Raw genomic sequence first — 18,486 nt, 5'->3', positions numbered from 1 at the left:
GACTTCTGTGTCATTAGATTACAATTGTGTGACATTTGTCTTGTTTTTTGTGTTTGTTTTGTTGTTTTTTTTAATGAATATGATTCTTTTGTCTATATACATGGATATGCACCACATGTATACCTGTCCTCACAATAGTCCAAAAAGAGTTTTAGAACCCACAAGGTTGGAATAATGACAGTTGTGTGATTCCCAATATAAGTACTGATAATTAAGCCATCTATATGCAATACCAGTAAGAGCTCTTAATTTCTGAGCCATCTCTCTTTCACTGTGTTGATTATTTATGATCATCATTGATATGCCAATGTTATCTTCTTTCTATTTGTAACTGTTTAAATGCACAGTTCCTTTTTGTAAGATTTAGTAAAATAGTTTAAACTGGAGAAATTCAGGTTTCTGGAAGATGAATACAGAACTGGAGTGAATGCCAAACTCTTTGTAGGATCTTCATTAAAAAAATCTCTGAGTTTATTATATCTTTTTTGTTTGTTTTAATGGAAGATTCAGTGCAGATGCAGTTAGCATAGACTAGGCTAACTTTCACCTGAGAAGCACATATAACTGCTTCTACCTTCTAAGTTCTGGGGTTAAAGGTGTGAGCCAATATACCCATCTTACAAATCTACTTTGTAGTTAATAATTGTTCATACAATTTCTCAGTTGTGTGCTCAGTACTGCTGAAATGTTTGCTTGTCTTCTATCTCTATTAATAGGCATTTCTCTTACAAGGTGATATCCTGTTCAAAGCATTCAGAAATAATAGAGGTAAACCTCCTGTTCAGTTTCTTTGTGAAGTAAGTTGATGATTTCATTGTAATGTCTGAGTTATAGAATATGTGTAGCACTCACCAGAATTATGTGGCTATATTGTCAAAGAAGCACACATGTACAATATTGTGTCATGCTTTTTGTTATATATATATGGATGGCATATTTATGTATGGCATATTTTAGAATACAGTAACCTATAATGATGTGCATGTCAATATCACTCATGAAGAGTGGGCATTGATGGATCCTTCACAGAGGAATCTCTACAAAGATGTGATGCTGGAGACCTTTTTGAACCTCACTACTATAGGTAATACTGTAAATTTTTCTTCACATTTTAAATAATGGGACAACAGTTTATTGGTTATTGATGCTCTTTTGTAATTCTGATTGAGAACGAGGCAGAATGAGGTGAATAAAACAGGCTTGGATTTAAGAATCACTGAAGATATTAATGTAAATTTTTCAGTTTCCTGTAATATTACATATATTTCCTTGTTCAATATTTTAGGCTACAATTGGGAAGATCTTGAAGTTGAAGAACATTGTCAAAGTTCTCAAAAACATGGAAGGTAATTTTCTTGTGTAAGCTGATACAAATGGGCCTCAGGATATATTTAACTTATTTGGAAGTTTTAAGTATATGAAACATTTTAAATAAACACAGCTTAAAATGGCCATAAACAAACATACCCCAATTGCAGGTAAGTGAATCATATTTGCAAGTCATTCTTTTAAGAAAGAAGACAAGGAATCAATGCCTTAACTGAAATCATCATTTGAATAATAGCTTCATCAGAGCTATGCTGTACAAATAACAATCCTTTTAGATTCATACTATTCCAATTACAAAAGGTATACTCACTGAATGTATGATAAGAATATGTACACAACCTTTTGATAAGCAATTAATCCATAGTAAAAGCATTGTTACTCAAAAAGTTTTTCTGTCTTTGCTAATTTAATTAGATAGGTGGTTAAAGTAAAGAATTAAGGGGGGAGGTTGTTGTAGAGAAACATTAATCCATATGCCACATGTTGATGGGGAAAAGAAAGTCCAACTGTAATTAAATGTGGAGACCTTCTTGTTGGTAGTCTATCTTTAATAGTTATATAATACATCACTTTGGATACCAGCCATATGAACATAAGAATATGAAAAGAAGTAATGTACATCTCTCAATCTCAGAACAATTATAAAACATGTAGTAGCATCATGTTGAACAAACTTGTTGAATGACATTCAAATTTACAAAACATTGGTTTTCCAACTTAATTTGGAATAGATCAACAAACACACCACAGAAAAGTCCTAAAAGTTCTAGGCCTGTGTAACTGCTTCTGTTTGTCCTGGTTCACTTTGAAAATGTAGCATTAATCACAGTATAGAAAAATTTATCAACAGGGTAATTGATGTAAATGTTCGAATTCTTCCAGTTCTTTTCAAATATTTGAAAAATATCAGAGAAAAATGATGCCATAAATATGATTCAGGTAGTAAAGGCTTTTACTATCACAGGCATGTTCAAATATGCAAAGCCATCCTTAGTGCAGGGGAACAACATGAATGTACACAACTGCTGTGGGATGTTCTGTATGGCAAATGTGTTGCTCTGATTGGTCAATAAATAAAACACTGATTGGCCAGTGGCTAGGCAGGAAGTATAGGCGGGACTAACAGAGAGGAGAAAAGAAAGAACAGGAAGGCAGAAGGAGACACTGCCAGCTACCACCATGACAGGCCGCATGTGAAGATGCTGGTAAGCCACGAGCCACGTGGCAAGGTATAGATTTATAGAAATGGGTTAATTTAAGATATAAGAACAGTTAGCAAGAAGCCTGCCACAGCCATACAGTTTGTAAGCAATATAAGTCTCTGTGTTTACTTGGTTGGGTCTGAGCGGCTGTGGTACTGGTGGGTGAGATAGATTTGTCCTGACTGTGGGCAAGGCATGAAAACTCTAGTTACAAATGGCACCCAACATGTTGATCAGAGTTTCCACCTAAAACCTGAGAAAAGATTCTAAAATGGAGCTAAAAACAGCTTCCTAATTGTCTCTCTCAAATGAGCGGCATCTTGCTGGTTTGAGCTACTAGTGGGTTTCTAGCGTGCATGCTCAATTTGCAGTATGGCGGGAATGAGGCCTCTGCAAGTGGCACATTAAGCTGCATGGTGGATTTAGCCTTTGCTAGAACAAAAAAAATAGAGGTTTCTGGGCTACACGCTGCTTGGAAAAAGCATAGACCCAAGATAGATCCCAGAGCTGGCAGTAAACATACCACTGCCATTTTTGGAAGCTGAGGTGGGCAGAGCCAGCAGCCATAGCACCGTTTCAGTCTTACACGTGCTGCAGTTTAAAGCAATAGATTCACAATACGACACATTCAGATGTAAATGTGTGTAAAATATACCTAGGCTTGAAAGAGACAAAAAAGGTGATATATGCAGTTATATAAACAAATACAGCTTTAAAAAATAAAGTCTTTAAAAAGACAGTGAAATTATTATAAAAAATAAGCCATGTAAAGATGAATATTACACAGAGAATCTAGATTGTGTTATCTTTGGAATTTTTAACTGCAGAAAAACATTTGGTCGTAAAAGATGTTGAGTTAAACCAATATGTATATTTTAAAGATACCTTGACTTCAAAATTTGGATGTAAAGATGTGTTGCTTTGGAAAGGAGTCTCTGCTTTTGTTCTCACATAATGCAGGAGGCTATGGAGTTGTTCCACATTAAGATACATCAGGTTTGACTAGCCAAGACCCCCTGAAAGTTCTATGATGACACTATGGCCCAGATAATCCAATGTCCAGAACAGAATCAAGGCAACTGGATCAGACAATTCAGCCTCATGGACTATTCCATAATTATAAAATTTTCTTTGTGTCCCCAGAAGATACAGTGCCCCCCTCCAGCAGGAAGTAGTAAGAGAAGCTATGCCCAAATTCCCAAATTTTACTTTATTTTTACTTTGTTAAGGTTAAAATTTTCCTTTTTTTTAAAAAAGGGGGTAAGTTCTGTGGGATGTTCTGTATGTCAAATGTGTTGCTCTGATTGGTCAATAAATAAAACACTGATTGGTCAGTGGCTAGGCAGGAAGTATAGGCGGCACTAACAGAGAGGAGAAAAGAAAGAACAGGAAGGCAGAAAGAGACACTGTCAGCTACCACCATGACAGGCCGCATGTGAAGATGCTGGTAAGCCATGAGCCACATGGCAAGATATAGATTTATGGAAATGGGTTAATTTAAGATATAAGAACTGTTAGCAAGAAGCCTGCCACAGCCATACAGTTTGTAAGCAATATAAGTCTCAGTGTTTATTTGGTTGGGTCTGAGAGGCTAAAGGACTGGCGGGTAAGAGAGATTTGTCCTGACTGTGGGCCAGGCAGGAAAACTCTAGCTACACACAACATGTTAAAAACTTAAGATAAAATAACCCTTATATTCACACAAAATTGTAAAATGAATTCATGCAGATACAAAGACTCAACAATTTAATACATATGGCAAAGCTATTAAATGTTTCAATTATCCTTGCAGGCATGAAAGAAGTCATACTACAGAGAAATCAACTGAACACACTCAGTGTGGTCAAGCCTTTGCACATTACAGTCATCCTCCAAAGTATAAAAGAACACATAGTGGAGAGCAATCCTATGAATATAGTAAATATGGAAAAGCCTTTGCGTATCCCACTCATTGTCAAGAACATAAAAGAACACATATTGGAGAGAACCCCCATGAATGTAATCAGTGTGGGAAAGCCTTTGCTCGTCATAGTGATCTTCAAAGGCATGAAAGAACACATACTGGAGAGAAACCTTATGAATGTAATCAGTGTGGTAAAGCTTTTGCTTATCACAGTCATCTGAAAGTTCATGAAAGAACACATACTGGAGAGAATCTCTATGAATGTAATCAGTGTAGTAAAGCCTTTGCTTGTCATAGTGGTCTTCAAAGGCACGAAAGAACACATACTGGAGAGAAACCCTATGAATGTAATCAGTGTGGTAAAGCTTTTGCTTATCACAGTCATCTTAAAGTACATGAAAGAACACATACTGGAGAGAAACCCTATGGATGTAATCAGTGTGTAAAGCCTTTGCTCGTCATAGTGATCTTCAAAGGCATGAAAGAACACATACTGGAGAGAAACCCTATGAATGTAATCAGTGTGGTAAAGCTTTTGTTATCAAGTATCTTCAAGTACATGAAAGAACACATACTGGAGAGAAACCCTATGAATGTAATCAGTGTGGTAAAGCTTTTGCTTATCACAGTCATCTTCAAGTACATGAAAGAACACATACTGGAGAGAAACCCTATGAATGTAATCAGTGTAGTAAAGCTTTGCTTCATAGTATCTTCAAAGCATGAAAGAACACATACTGGAGAGAAACCCTATGAATGTAATCAGTGTGTAAAGCTTTGCTTATAGTATCTTCAAGCATGAAAGAACACATACTGAGAGAAATATGTGTAAAGCTTTTGCTTATCACAGTCATCTTAAAGTACATGAAAGAACACATACTGGAGAGAAACCCTATGAATGTAATCAGTGTAGTAAAGCCTTTGCTCGTCATAGTGATCTTCAAAGGCATGAAAGAACACATACTGGAGAGAAACCCTATGAATGTAATCAGTGTGGTAAAGCTTTTGCTTATCACAGTCATCTTCAAGTACATGAAAGAACACATACTGGAGAGAAACCCTATGAATGTAATCAGTGTGGTAAAGCTTTTGCTTATCACAGTCATCTTCAAGTACATGAAAGAACACATACTGGAGAGAAACCCTATGAATGTAATCAGTGTAGTAAAGCCTTTGCTCGTCATAGTGATCTTCAAAGGCATGAAAGAACACATACTGGAGAGAAACCCTATGAATGTAATCAGTGTGGTAAAGCTTTTGTTTATCACAGTCATCTTCAAGTACATGAAAGAACACATACTGGAGAGAAACCCTATGAATGTAGCGAGTGTAGTAAAGCTTTTGCTTATCACAGTCATCTTAAAGTACATGAAAGAACACATACTGGAGAGAAACCTTATGGATGTAATCAGTGTGGTAAAGCCTTTGCTCGTCATAGTGATCTTCAAAGGCATGAAAGAACACATACTGGAGAGAAACCCTATGAATGTAATCAGTGTGGTAAAGCTTTTGCTTATCACAGTCATCTTCAAGTACATGAAAGAACACATACTGGAGAGAAACCCTATAAATGTAATGAGTGTAGTAAAGCCTTTGCTCGTCATAGTGATCTTCAAAGGCATGAAAGAACACATACTGGAGAGAAACCCTATGAATGTAATCAGTGTGGTAAAGCTTTTGCTTATCACAGTCATCTTCAAGTACATGAAAGAACACATACTGGAGAGAAACCCTATGAATGTAATCAGTAAAAAAAAAAAAAAAAAAAAAAAAATGAATCAGTGTATAAAGCCTTTGCTCGTCATAGTGATCTTCAAAGGCATGAAAGAACACATACTGGAAAGAAACCCTATGAATGTAATCAGTGTGGTAAAGTTTTTGTTTATCACAGTCATCTTCAAGTACAAGAAAGAACACATACTGGAGAGAAACCCTATGAATGTAATTAGTGTAATAAAGCTTTTGTTGGTCACAGTACTCTTAAATACCATGAAAGCACACATACTGGACAGAAAACCTATGAATATAATCAGTGTGGTAATCTTTGCTCGCCATAGTGATCTTCAAAGGCATGGAAGAACACATACTGGATAGAAACCCTATGAATGTAATCAGTGTAGTAAAGCCTTTGCTTGTCATAGTGATCTTCAAAGGCATGAAAGAACACATGCTGGAGAGAAACCCTATAGATGTAATCAGTGTTATGAATCCTTTGCTCATCACAATACACTTCAAAGGCATAAAAGAACACATACTGGAGAGAAACCCTATGAATGTAATCAATGTGGTAAAGCTTTTGTTCATCACAGTACTCTTCAATTGCATGAAAGAACACATATTGGACAGGAAAGCTATGAATGTAATCAATGTGGTAAAGCTTTTGCTACTCACAGTATTCTTCAATTGCATGAAAGAACACATACTGGAGAGAAACCCTATGAATGTAATCAATGTGATAAAGCTTTTGCTTATCACAGACATCTTCAAAGGCATGAAAGAACAAATACTTGAGTGAAACCATACAATTGTAACCAGTGTGGTCAAACCTTTGCTCATCAGACTGCTCTTCCATTTCATGGAAGAACACATAATCGAGAGAAACCCTAACAGTGTGGTACAGCCTTTGCACACCTCAGTCATCCTCAAGTATATAAAAATGTATAATGGAGAGAAATCCTTTGAATATTATCAATGTGGTAATGCCTAGTAAAAACACAGCAACCCTATAACTATAAAACTTTTAGTGTGCAATTGGTCTCTTAAAGCTTTTGAATATAACATTAGACTTTGAAGATTTAAAAAAAATTCATACCAATGGAAATCTGAATATATATAAATTGTTATGTTCTTCAGCCAATATACTTACATTCAATTACACAAGTTTAATTATTTAGGAAAAAAATCTAAAATGTGTCAATAATCTGTTCAAGCATTATAATATATATTTTTATTTGGTTTACACCTGTCAACTAATATGGACAAAAAGCCTATAAATTTATGTGATAAGGTAATCCTTTTAGGTTTTATACATCTCTACAAATACATGAAACAATAAATTCTGGTGAAAATTTTCATAGATGTGTATGATTGCTTTTCTGTTGCTTTGATAATGGATAATATGTAAGTGAGCTTAGAAAAGTGTTTAATTTAGCCCTTGGTTCCAGAGCAATGAACCCTGTAAACGTGGCATGGAAACAAGTGACAGATATGGCAGTTAAAGCAGAAGGCTATGAATTCACATTCTTGTACTGTAGCATGAAGAAGAATGTGTAAACTGGAAATGGTATGCAGATGGGAACTCTTGGGCCAATCCCTAGTGACAGATTTCTTATAGCAGGGTAACATTCCTTAAATCTTCCCAAATGATACCACAGACTGAAAATGACTTATTTCTCTAACTTCAAGTCTCCATGCTTTCTTTCTGAAACATAGACCAATTCATGATAGTGAAAAACTCTTTTATCATTTAGATGCCTCAAAACGCATGGTACCAGAATTACAATAGAAAAACATTCATGATTGAAAGTTAGTTTTAATTTTTTTTAATTGAGCAATATCTGTATGTCTTTCTGTGTGTATACCTATGTGCAGTCTAGTTCCCATGGTTAGACCCTTGGCCCTTCTTACAGCAGGAATTACTCAAAGTCATCGAAAACCAGACCTTGGTCCTGGAAATGAATTTGTAGCAAAGGCTTGGCCATTTCTCTATCCCTGTCAACACTTTAATCAGTATTCTTTTTTTTTTTTTTTTTGATTTTTCGAGACAGGCTTTCTCTGTGTAGTTTTGTGCCTTTCCTGGAACTCACTTTCTAGACCAGACTGGCCTCGAACTCACAGAGATCCACCTGCCTCTGCCTGCCAAGTGCAGGGATTAAAAGCGTGTGCCACCACCGCCCAGATCCTGTCAACATTTTAAAGCTCTTTATATCATCTTGATACTAAGAAATATGTAAGTACTCACACAAAAGAAACCCTACTTATGTAAACTTTAGACATCACAATTGTTTCAACTTCAAGAAAAAAAAAACTTGTTTTAAATCTTTTTCCTTGTGGCTTTGAAATAAGTACGTTATTAACCAAGTTCACTAAAGGCTGATGTGAAGCCTTCATTGTGGCTTCTTTTTTGCATCATGAGAGATAGATATTGAATTGTGCTGTATGTGTGGCAAATTCAATTAGTGAAGTTAATTTTGTCATCCTTTCATTCCTTCTGTGGTTTTTGTTCATCTTTTTTGACTTTCATATAGTAAGAGGTATTTATCTGCTGCAATGTATAGAATGGGTAGGCAACCATCTAAGTGTTTGATTTTTATTTAAGTCTCAGGCAATATGTGATCACACTTTTCAAGTAAGGGTGCATGTGAAAGGGTGGTGGATTTTTGTTCATGGTTTTATTTTTAATATTTTTTTTCACGAATTCCTTTGAAGTGTTGTTTGTTATCCAGCTTGGTTTGAATGTCAGTAATTAGGCATAGATACATTAGAATTCATGATCCTTATGTATCAGTCACCTGAGCAAAAGTCTAAGGGTAGATGATCTAGTTTTATTGATTGTTGTTTTGTCAAAAGTGTAGGGAAAAGGTGCTGTGTAAAGTAACCCAGAATGGCTGGTTGGTGGTGGTGCACGCCTTTAATCCCAGCACTCGAGAGGCAGAGGTAGGTGAATCTCTGTGAGTTTGAGGGCAGCCTGGTCTCCAAAGCAACTTCCAGGAAAGGCACAAAGCTACACAGAGAACTCTGTCTCAAAAAACCAAAAAAATAAAAATTGAGAATGACCCTGGAGCCCAGAACTAGGGAAAGATGACACAGATAAGACCAGTAAAAAAAAAAAAGAAAAAAAACCACTCACACAAAAAAAGCAAACAAACAAACAACAAAACAAGCACATCTTGGCTCAAATCATTGCCATCTCTGCCCCTGGCCAACTGACTTGTAAAACCAACCAATCACAGAACAGGATAGTAAAATCCTGTCTCTAGGGCCCAGGACCAGGGAAAGAAACACAACTTGTATTTTGGACCTGAGCCGCAGAAATGACACAAGGAAACATGCCCTGACTCTGAAACTGGTGCCAAAAGAACACTCTTGGTCCCTAGAATCAGAGTCAGTGAAAAAAAAAAATGAGCCCTTCCCTTAAAGGTAGTGTCAAAAAGCCATGAAAGGCCAGTGAAAGAATAACAATTTGTCCCTGTAATCAGGACCATCTCTGTCCCTAGCCCACAAAACTGGCCAATTCCTGGGCAGAAAAAAAAAATGATTGTTTGACTCGATCCCCAAAACATCCTGTATAAACCGCCCTGCCTGGTCAATGGAGAGTTGTTCTCTCCACCCTGGTAGAAGCAGCTGCTCTCCTGGACTCCTCATTCCCAAATAAATCTCTTTCTCAAAGGTGTTTTGGGTGTGAAGACCTTCATTCACTGGTGCACAGAAGAACTTTGTTGGATTGAGCAAGGGGGAGCTGAACAAAAGAAGTTGCTGAGAAGTCTCACAGTGGAGTCCCCCCTTTTCTTCAGCAGGTATCCTGTGCCCTCAGCAGGTGGACCTGACCTCTGCAGGTTTGTTGTTCCTCAGCAGTCTGAGGGTGGGGGTCAGTGTCAGGGTATCAGGGTTAGGGTTAAGGATTAGGGTTAGGTTTAGATTAGGTTTACATTTAGGGTTAGATATTAGATTAGGGTGAGGTTTACAGTCAAAATTAGTGTTAGTGTTAGGGTCAGGGTCAGCGTTAGGTTCAGGGTCAGGTTCAGAGTCAGAGTTAGTGTCAGGGTTAGGGTTTAGGTTCCGTCAAGGTCAGGGTTAGGTCAGAGTCAGGTTCACCTGGTAGGTGAGGTAAGGGTCAGGGATAGGATTAGGGTCAGTGTCAGGTTAAGGTACAGGGTTAGGGTTTGGTTTATTCAGGTTTAGGGATAGGCTCAGGGTTAAGGTTTAGGTTAGGTCCAGGATCAGGCTCAGCTTAGGGGTAGGTTAGGTTTATGGTCAGGGTTAGGTGTGTGTCCAGTTGCCCAGGACAACTTCAGGGTAGACCTATTGTTCTGAGCAGCTGGAGGCATCTAGGATACCTCACACTCTAGGGCTGAACTGTCTTTTTGCAGTTCCAGCTGTCAGAGTGGTCCTAAGCAGCTCAAAGTGTTTTCTGACTCTCAGGTAGTCAAGACACCTTTCCTCAGAGTTGCAAAACTCATGTTTTGGTGCCAAAATCTGGGAGCAAACCCAGAGTTGTTGCAACCAATTTACTTAAAACATTTTAATGATGTTAATTTTAAAATACTTAATAGAGAATATACAAACATTTACAAAAACATTTTAATGATGTTAATTTAAAATACTTAATAGAGAATATACAAATCATTAAATACATCATGTTTGTATCCAAAGAAACACTTTCATCTATGTGGAAGAGATGTAATAATTTAAATGAGTCAGTAATCAATATTTCAAAATATGTATTTCACAATAAAATTAATGTGCTATGAATGTGTATACATTATTTAAAGTCCCATGAATCTTCATTTCCTCATCTGTCATTCATTAGGAACTTCATCCCAAAGTAGTGTCTTCTAAGGGGATTATCCAGAGATGCCAGATAATGTAATAGCAGTGAGATTTATTTGTGGGATCTACTTTTGTCCAACTACATATGTTGATCAACATAACATTACAGACTTGCACAAGAAAGATATTTCCAACAAAACTGTCTCATTGATGCTCAAATAACATAAGTTGTAATATTAAAAATATTAAATTAATTAAATATCATCTTTTAAGATTGTAAACATATTTTCATTGAAAAATAATACCAAGTAGGAGAAATTGAATGATAAATCCTATTTGCAAATGAAAATGATATATTGGCATCTCTTTTGTTTTTCTTTTTATTGCATGTGGAATTATTTAGTTTATTCTGAGGACCAAATATTTGTTCATACCACTTTCTCAGACCAACAAGTGAATGTTGGAGAATAACTTGAAAGTCATTAATTAATCATTGATACTTATGAATTCATAATCTCAGTTGGGCTTAGAATTTCATGCCTATAATCTGAGCATTTGGGAGAGGGTAGCATGGCACTCTCTTTTAGTTTGAGGTCAGCTTGGTCCATAGAGTGAGTTCCAGGATACCCAGGGATATGTAGAGATACCCTATCTCCAAAAACTTCCAAAAAGGAAAAGGAACCTCAAATTATGGAAGTTATCCTAATATAATCTGACTGGAATCTGACTGGATTCAACCAACACCTTTGTTATCTTTACTCATATTAAGGGAAGTTTGTTAACAATGAAAATATCACACAATGTGGAGAGTCCTTTACAGAGTTATAGAAAGTCAATGAATCCTTTGACAAACATCTGGGACTTTCATTACATTTAAATGAGAAAAGACAAAAGAAGCAATGGGGCATTTTCATCTTTGGTATTTTAATGATGTATTTGGGATCTGGAGAGTTTGCTCAATATTACTGATCAGAAGTGGAACTGACAATCCAAGTCTTTTAAAGTACCTGACCACTTGAATAAAGCTACAAGACTGAGTTTATCTCCAGTGTCATAAACCAGCAGCAATGCAAGCTGACAAGGGTATATGTCATGTGCACTCTTTCAGGAGTTTATACCTTCTGTACAGAGACAGAAAGAACTTACAGACATGAAAACTGATCTGTCTGAAGGAGATCATAGTCTGCTTTCCTTTTACCCACAAAACCTTCAGTTAGGAACCTTTTTTATGTTGTGACTATAGATGACATCCAGGTTGTCAGGAGATCCTGAGACATAAACAGAAGTCACTCTAAGAGTGGGACACTCAGGCAATTGCAAAGAGCAGAAAAATGTGGAGGGATTGTTTGGGAGGGACCTTTGGGTGTAAAAGCCCAAAGATGAAATGCTCAAAGAGCAATGCTTGGTGTTTACCTGAGGACAAGATGATTCCTACTATGATCTCTTTATCCATTCACCTGTGATGGCTTAGCCATATCCAGATTTTCTACTTTATCTTCTTTTTGGCAACTACCTGTACCAGTCAATGACAATAACCTGCTGACCCCAGTTTGCATCTCTTCTTAGACCTTAATGTGCCTCACTCTCCACACTGACATTCCTTTAATCTGCCTGCAATGCAGGAATAAGCATATTCTGAAGTTATTTATATTGCTTTCTTTGACTAAAAAGTAGTGAGACAGTGGACCCCAGGAACTTGTAATTTCAATGAGAATCTCATTGTGAGAAAAGACTGAGTCCTCAGGATGAAAATGTTTCTAGAAACATTTACTCCTTATCTGAGTACATGGCTGGAGAGACAGGACCTGAAAATGGAGGAAGATTTTAGAGACAGGAAAATTCATTATATGACTTTATTAGATTACTAATTTTTTTAATCTTTTGCCTTCTACATAAAACTTTCAAGACCACAAGAATGCATTAGGTACCTTATATATCCATAATCAAATTAGTATAAATGTATAAATATCACATTTTCATTGTCTATTAGTACTGTGCTTTTTTTCTTTTTGATACTTTGCTTCTTTCTTTCTTTCTTTCTTTTTTTCTTTCTTTCTTTCTTCCTTTCTTCTTTTTGTTTGAAAGAATAATATAAGTAAAAATCCTTATCTGACCTGGGACTCACTGTATAGATTAAACTTTCCTAGGACACCAGAGATCTGCCCACATTGCTTCCAGAATGATGCATTATAAGTGGGCACATCACAAGTGGATAACTTGGTTTGCTTAAAGGGCTTAGTAAGGATGAATGTCTGAGCCTGGTGTCAAGGGTACAGGCTCTGGCCCTTACTACAGTAACAGAAGATGGCTTCCATAAAATTGATCCCTCTTGCTTTCAAGTCTACTGTCTTCCAACTATGACCAATATTGTTTTACTTTATCATTGATTCTGTTATAAGTCATCCAGGGAGTAGAAGAGGGTTATTTCTATATTCTCCAGATGATGAAACCCATGTACAAAGAAATATTTAATTTTGTATATGGTTAAGCATAACTGCTCGTCTCACTCATCCTGTTATTCTAGTGCCTCACTAAATAAACTTGAAGCCTCCTAGGTGAGACATATGACTCAAACTTGTCATCATGGTATTTAGAAATTAGAGGTAGAAATTTCAGGATTTCAAAGTCATCCAAGGTGAACATGGTTGATTGAGTATGGTGTGAACCCCATGGAACCAAGGAAGACTGTGACTGGTTCAAGGCTGTGTCCTTAGTCTTCTCTACAGCTCTAGAGCTACAGGACCATAGCTCCAGCAAGTGTCTGCTGAGGTACTGATAACCCAGGTTTTTTATTCTTGGGAATGTTTTCTGTCTAAGGCAGCCTAAGTTAGACACTTGATGCTCATTAAAAAGAAGAATACTTTTGTAGGTGACAGAATTAGCCTTGGGTAAGGATAAGCTCCCTAACTGCTTATCTAATGCTGTGTGTTCAGCACTTTAACCAACACACAACCAACAGAAATGGACTCATCAGATTTTATTCATATATGAATTTGTGCATACTTATTTGTGAATGCTTAACAAGGAAGAAACTAGGGAAGCATGTGTTAAAGAATGGAGAGAGGACAAAGAACGGGGTAAATGATATAATACTTTTTAGTTAAAATGTATGAAAATAAATTTTAAATAAAAAACCAGCTAGAGAGATGGCGTAGAAGTTAAGAGCACTGGGTGCTTTTACAGAGGACAGAGGTTCCATTCTCAGGAACCAACTGGTAGCTAACCACCTTTTGTAACACCAGATTCACAGGATCTGATGCCCTCTTTTGGCCACTGTGGGTACTGCATACAGATATTTTCCGGCAAACAGCAATATTCATAAACTGAAAATAAAGCTTAAAAACATAAAAAGGAATTGTCACTGGGCGTTGGTGGTGCATGCCTTTAATCCCAGCAATCAGGAGGCAGAGGCAGGCAGATCTCTGTGAGTTTGAGGCCCAGCTGAGCTACAGAGTGAGTTCCAGGAAAAATGCAAAGCTACACAGAGAAAAACCTGTCTTGAAAATCATATATATATATTCTCTAACAATGATGTCACAGCCCTGAGACAGTTAGCAGGAAAGGCTAGTTAAAGTGAACTCCTTCCCATCTTGCTTGGAAACAACTGTGTGCTTCCTCTGAAGCAGCATGCTTAGAGCAAGTGCAGACCTATTCTGTGTTTTGCAGAGCTCAGTGGACAGTTCACCTAAAAACATCATCCACAGTACTGATAGTTGACTTTTCCTTGAGGTTTTTTGTATTTGTGTTTTCTGCCCTTTGTATGTGTGAGAATTAGAGACAATGACACATTTTTTAATGTGGTACATATTTTAAATGAAGACTATAATTTATGATCTAAAACATAGATATTTCTCTGTATATCTTCATCTGCCTAAGTAGCTACAATTTCAGTCTGCTGATCTTATTTGGATTGTTCAAAATATGGATTGGGTCTAGTCCTAAAAGAGATATAAGGATGATATCACATACAGAATGCAAAATCTGTTCCAGTCTGGCTCCTCTTGTAGCATTAGCCAGAGATGAATGCACACTGTTACTAAATAGAGTTTTGTTGCTTAATAATTTAAGTATATGGAGTGATTTATTTCTAGGAAGACATTAATTGTAGAACAGCTGTACATCCAGAAAATGTTTCTGAAAAAAGCTCTCCTTATGTTAATTATGGTGACCTTGATCCCAGTCAGTTGCTTCTCATGCAATGACCTTGCTATCCTCTTGATTAAATAAACTAATTTCTACAAAGGCTCTACCACCATTGAGTTTTAAATTTACCCATTTTTGTCATGTAGTCAACTGTCTATTGCAGTAATTGGTAAATGACTTATATGTGAAGCATGGCTTCTGCCTTCAAAATAGAATAGGAAGAATAATTTTTGTGTACACTGTGTCAGGGGGCAGAGTGGGGGAGAAGATAGGCAATTAACTACTGGTGTTACCATTGTGAAATAGGACCTGACTGTGGCAGGGTTACTGATTTGTAATTTCTCATGATGTATTGTTTCATATCATGTGAATTAAGTCAGGCCAGATTAGTGGGCATACAGTTTGGAAAGGTTCTTTTAAACCAATGAATACTGAATTTCTAAATAGTGGGCTCTCCTTGGCAGATATATTTAATCCTGTTTTACACTGTTAAGTCAGCTCAAAGAGTTGAGACACAGGTCATTGATTGTAGATATGTGTATCAGGTGACAAAGCTCAGCAGCTAACATAATACATAGTGCAAAGTCAAACAGTTGGTTTTAATGCCAGTTCTCTAGCAGGAAATGGCCTGCTCCTAATCAAAGTCAGGACAGCTATGTGTTTTTCAATTATATTTTTTAAATGTCAATTATTAGTTTCACTTTTTAAATTTGATTTTCTTTAATTGTATCACTCCTTTAATCTCTTGTTTGTTTTATTCTATGTATTTCCCAGTCATTAAGGATTTCTTTAAATTTTTTTCAGGTATTGGTTTTTTTTTCTATTTAGGGTACTTTCTTGTGTAGCTCAGGCTTTCCTTACACAATGCGATTGATAATTGCTTTGATCATTTAATCCTGACTGTGGTGTTGGGAGCTGGGAATACAGTCCTGCCACTCCTTCTATTTTGGGTCTTGGCTGGTCAGTGAGAAAGAAAAATAGACCAGTGACTGAGTATCCTCCAAACTACCTGACATTTTTTGGGAACTTACAAGTGAAGAGGTACCTGTGCAATAATTGAGTTCACAGACCAACTTTAATCAGGTTTATACACAGTAAATAAAAAGATGAGCAAAAAAGTTGGTGAAACCTTTCCTGCTGTGACAGTAGATGACATTAGTAATGAATTCTGAAGTAATCAATGTTAAATGATCAATAACTGTCCTGACTGCCCAAGACCAAGCAATCAAGAATCTAGTTAAAGGACATGAAATGTAATTACTGTAGTTAACTCTAGTTGAACAAAAATAGAAGACCTGCATATAATGGTGTGATCCTGACTAACAAGACTGTTATTTTCCAGGTTTAAGATGTTTAGCCTGAGAGAAAAGCTATGAGTAATCCTTGTGCTCTAATGCAAATCTCTAGTCTCTGGAGCTCATGGCCACAAAGCCTGTTTCAATTTCTTAACATAATTTTGGGGATTATCATTTCATCATCTTCACCATCCATTCCCTGACTCTAAGAACAAATGTGTCAGGCATTCTAGGCTGGGCCTTGCCTGCTCCTTGAGAAGGCAAAAGGAACAAGGAAATTAATGTTTTAGTTCATTCCAGAGTTTTTTATGTGAAGGGGCATTGCAGAGGTGCTTGTGTAAGAATAGGCATTCACTGTCCACATATTAAAACCAGTGGGGTTCACAGTACAGAAAGGGAGGGACAGAAAGGAGCCATAAAATTTTCCAGTTTTCTCTGTAGTTTGGGTTGCCAATGTGCAATCAATTAATCACTTATCAGTGATAGATAAATGTCCTGAGTGATCATTTCTTGGACTCCACTAACTAGGTCCCTTGTCCAGGAGATTGACATCCCCACTTAAATGTTAGTTCTGTACCCAGGACAAAGATCCAGTTCTCCTGAACAGTGTCCTTTTAACAGTCCTTCATTACTACTTTTAACTTTTCTTCTTCCTAAGGCATGTAGAATCACTTAGCATTAGAGATCAGAGCTCTCAAAATGCTTTTGACATCTTGGCCTCTGTAAAGGAAGAAATCCTCAGAATCCCAGTGACACTTCTGGCTATTAGTTAAGAAAGCAACATCTTACTTTTCTTTGGGGTTTCTTTTTACCCTAAATTGTCCAGTTGATTTTTACCTCCAGTTCTTATGATACCTCCCTCTGAAGGTTTAAGCCTAACTGCCATTATGGGATGGGGCAGTGGCTGATGTTTTCTTCCAACTGAAATTCATTTATCAGGTGGAAGTATTGGGATACTTTTCCAGAGGGCCACTTGTCAGGACCAAACTCAATTGTAGACAGGAAAGGAATTCTTTTACTGGTGTCCCAGAAAGGTCTCTAACATGCTGCTCAAGAGGCCATTACAGGGGCACAACCTACATTGAGTCCTGGTGGTACAGAGTGAGGTTTCTTTGGGGGGGGGGCTTCATCTATTCTGTCAGAAATGCCAGTGATGTGTGCTTCATTGAGATCATTTCCATCAGCACATGATTCTGGCTCATCATTGACAGATCTACATGCCCAGAACTTTCAAATGTATAATTCACCAAGGCTACTACTTCCAAACTGTCCTGATAGTTCTGTTTGGCCAGTATCCTCTGTATGCTCTTTTAGAAACAACTCTGTGCAGAAATCAAGAATGCACAGAAACTCCATGGTGTTGCTTAAATTTCCATATTCAATTTTCACTTCCTACAGACTATGCATATTTTTTCAATGGGATTCTAATGAACACTAATTCCTCTCATTAGAAGGAAAGTCAAATTTTCAAAAGCTCTAAACAGGGTTAAAGTGAAACTACTCCTAAACTGAAGAAGATGCAGTGACCTTGTTTGGGTATAGAATTCTGAAGCATAACCACTTCCTACACAAATGAGTAAACCTCTCACCACATTCAAGATATATATATATATATCAAGATTCTGCACAAAGAAAATAGACTGGAACCCAGAGAAGGAGGAATGAAAAAAATGGGGGTAAAATTAAATGTAATCAGTTTAGAGAAATTGAAGCATATTTATAACAAATAATACCAACCATGTGCTTCTCCTTACTCACAGCAAGCATAACAAATTACAACTATGTTAATTTGCCTGTATTTTCCCAGAAATTTATTTGGTAACTGCATGCAATCTAATGGCTTCCTACAAGACAAATCTGGTATCTGAAGTGCATGGTTATTAGTTGAATGGTATTATCTAGTCTCTAACTCTACTGTATCAATTCCACACCTGCAGAAGGCTCATGAGACTCATTGAGATTAGGTGAAGAATCTGCCTGGGCAGTGAAAAGATACCTTCTTTATTCATGCTTCTACCACGAGGTTCTATACCAATGATTTTTTTCTTTTTTTAAATTTAGATTTATTTACTTATTATGTATACAGTATTCTGTCTGGATGTGTCCCTGCAGTCCAGAAGAGGGC

At 36.9% G+C, this 18,486-nt stretch overlaps 1 protein-coding gene and 1 pseudogene across 1 annotated transcript; both read left to right on the top strand.

The window, feature by feature from the left end:
• Window positions 1–957: 957 nt before the first annotated feature.
• On the top strand, window positions 958–10,021 carry LOC119087164 (zinc finger protein 844-like; the record flags this gene model as incomplete). Its single annotated transcript, XM_037201845.1, has 4 exons — window positions 958–1,084; window positions 4,129–4,146; window positions 5,567–5,815; window positions 9,824–10,021. Coding segments are annotated over 4 exons (592 nt in total), but the record flags the coding sequence as incomplete, so codon positions are not given.
• Window positions 4,662–5,293, top strand: LOC119087165 (annotated as a pseudogene).
• Window positions 10,022–18,486: the final 8,465 nt, after the last annotated feature.

Source organism: Peromyscus leucopus, unplaced genomic scaffold (genome assembly GCF_004664715.2).
Source record: "Peromyscus leucopus breed LL Stock unplaced genomic scaffold, UCI_PerLeu_2.1 scaffold_1625, whole genome shotgun sequence".
NCBI lineage: Eukaryota > Metazoa > Chordata > Mammalia > Rodentia > Cricetidae > Peromyscus > Peromyscus leucopus.
Note: the sequence above shows the minus strand (reverse complement) of the source record. Positions and strands in the feature narration are given on the sequence as shown.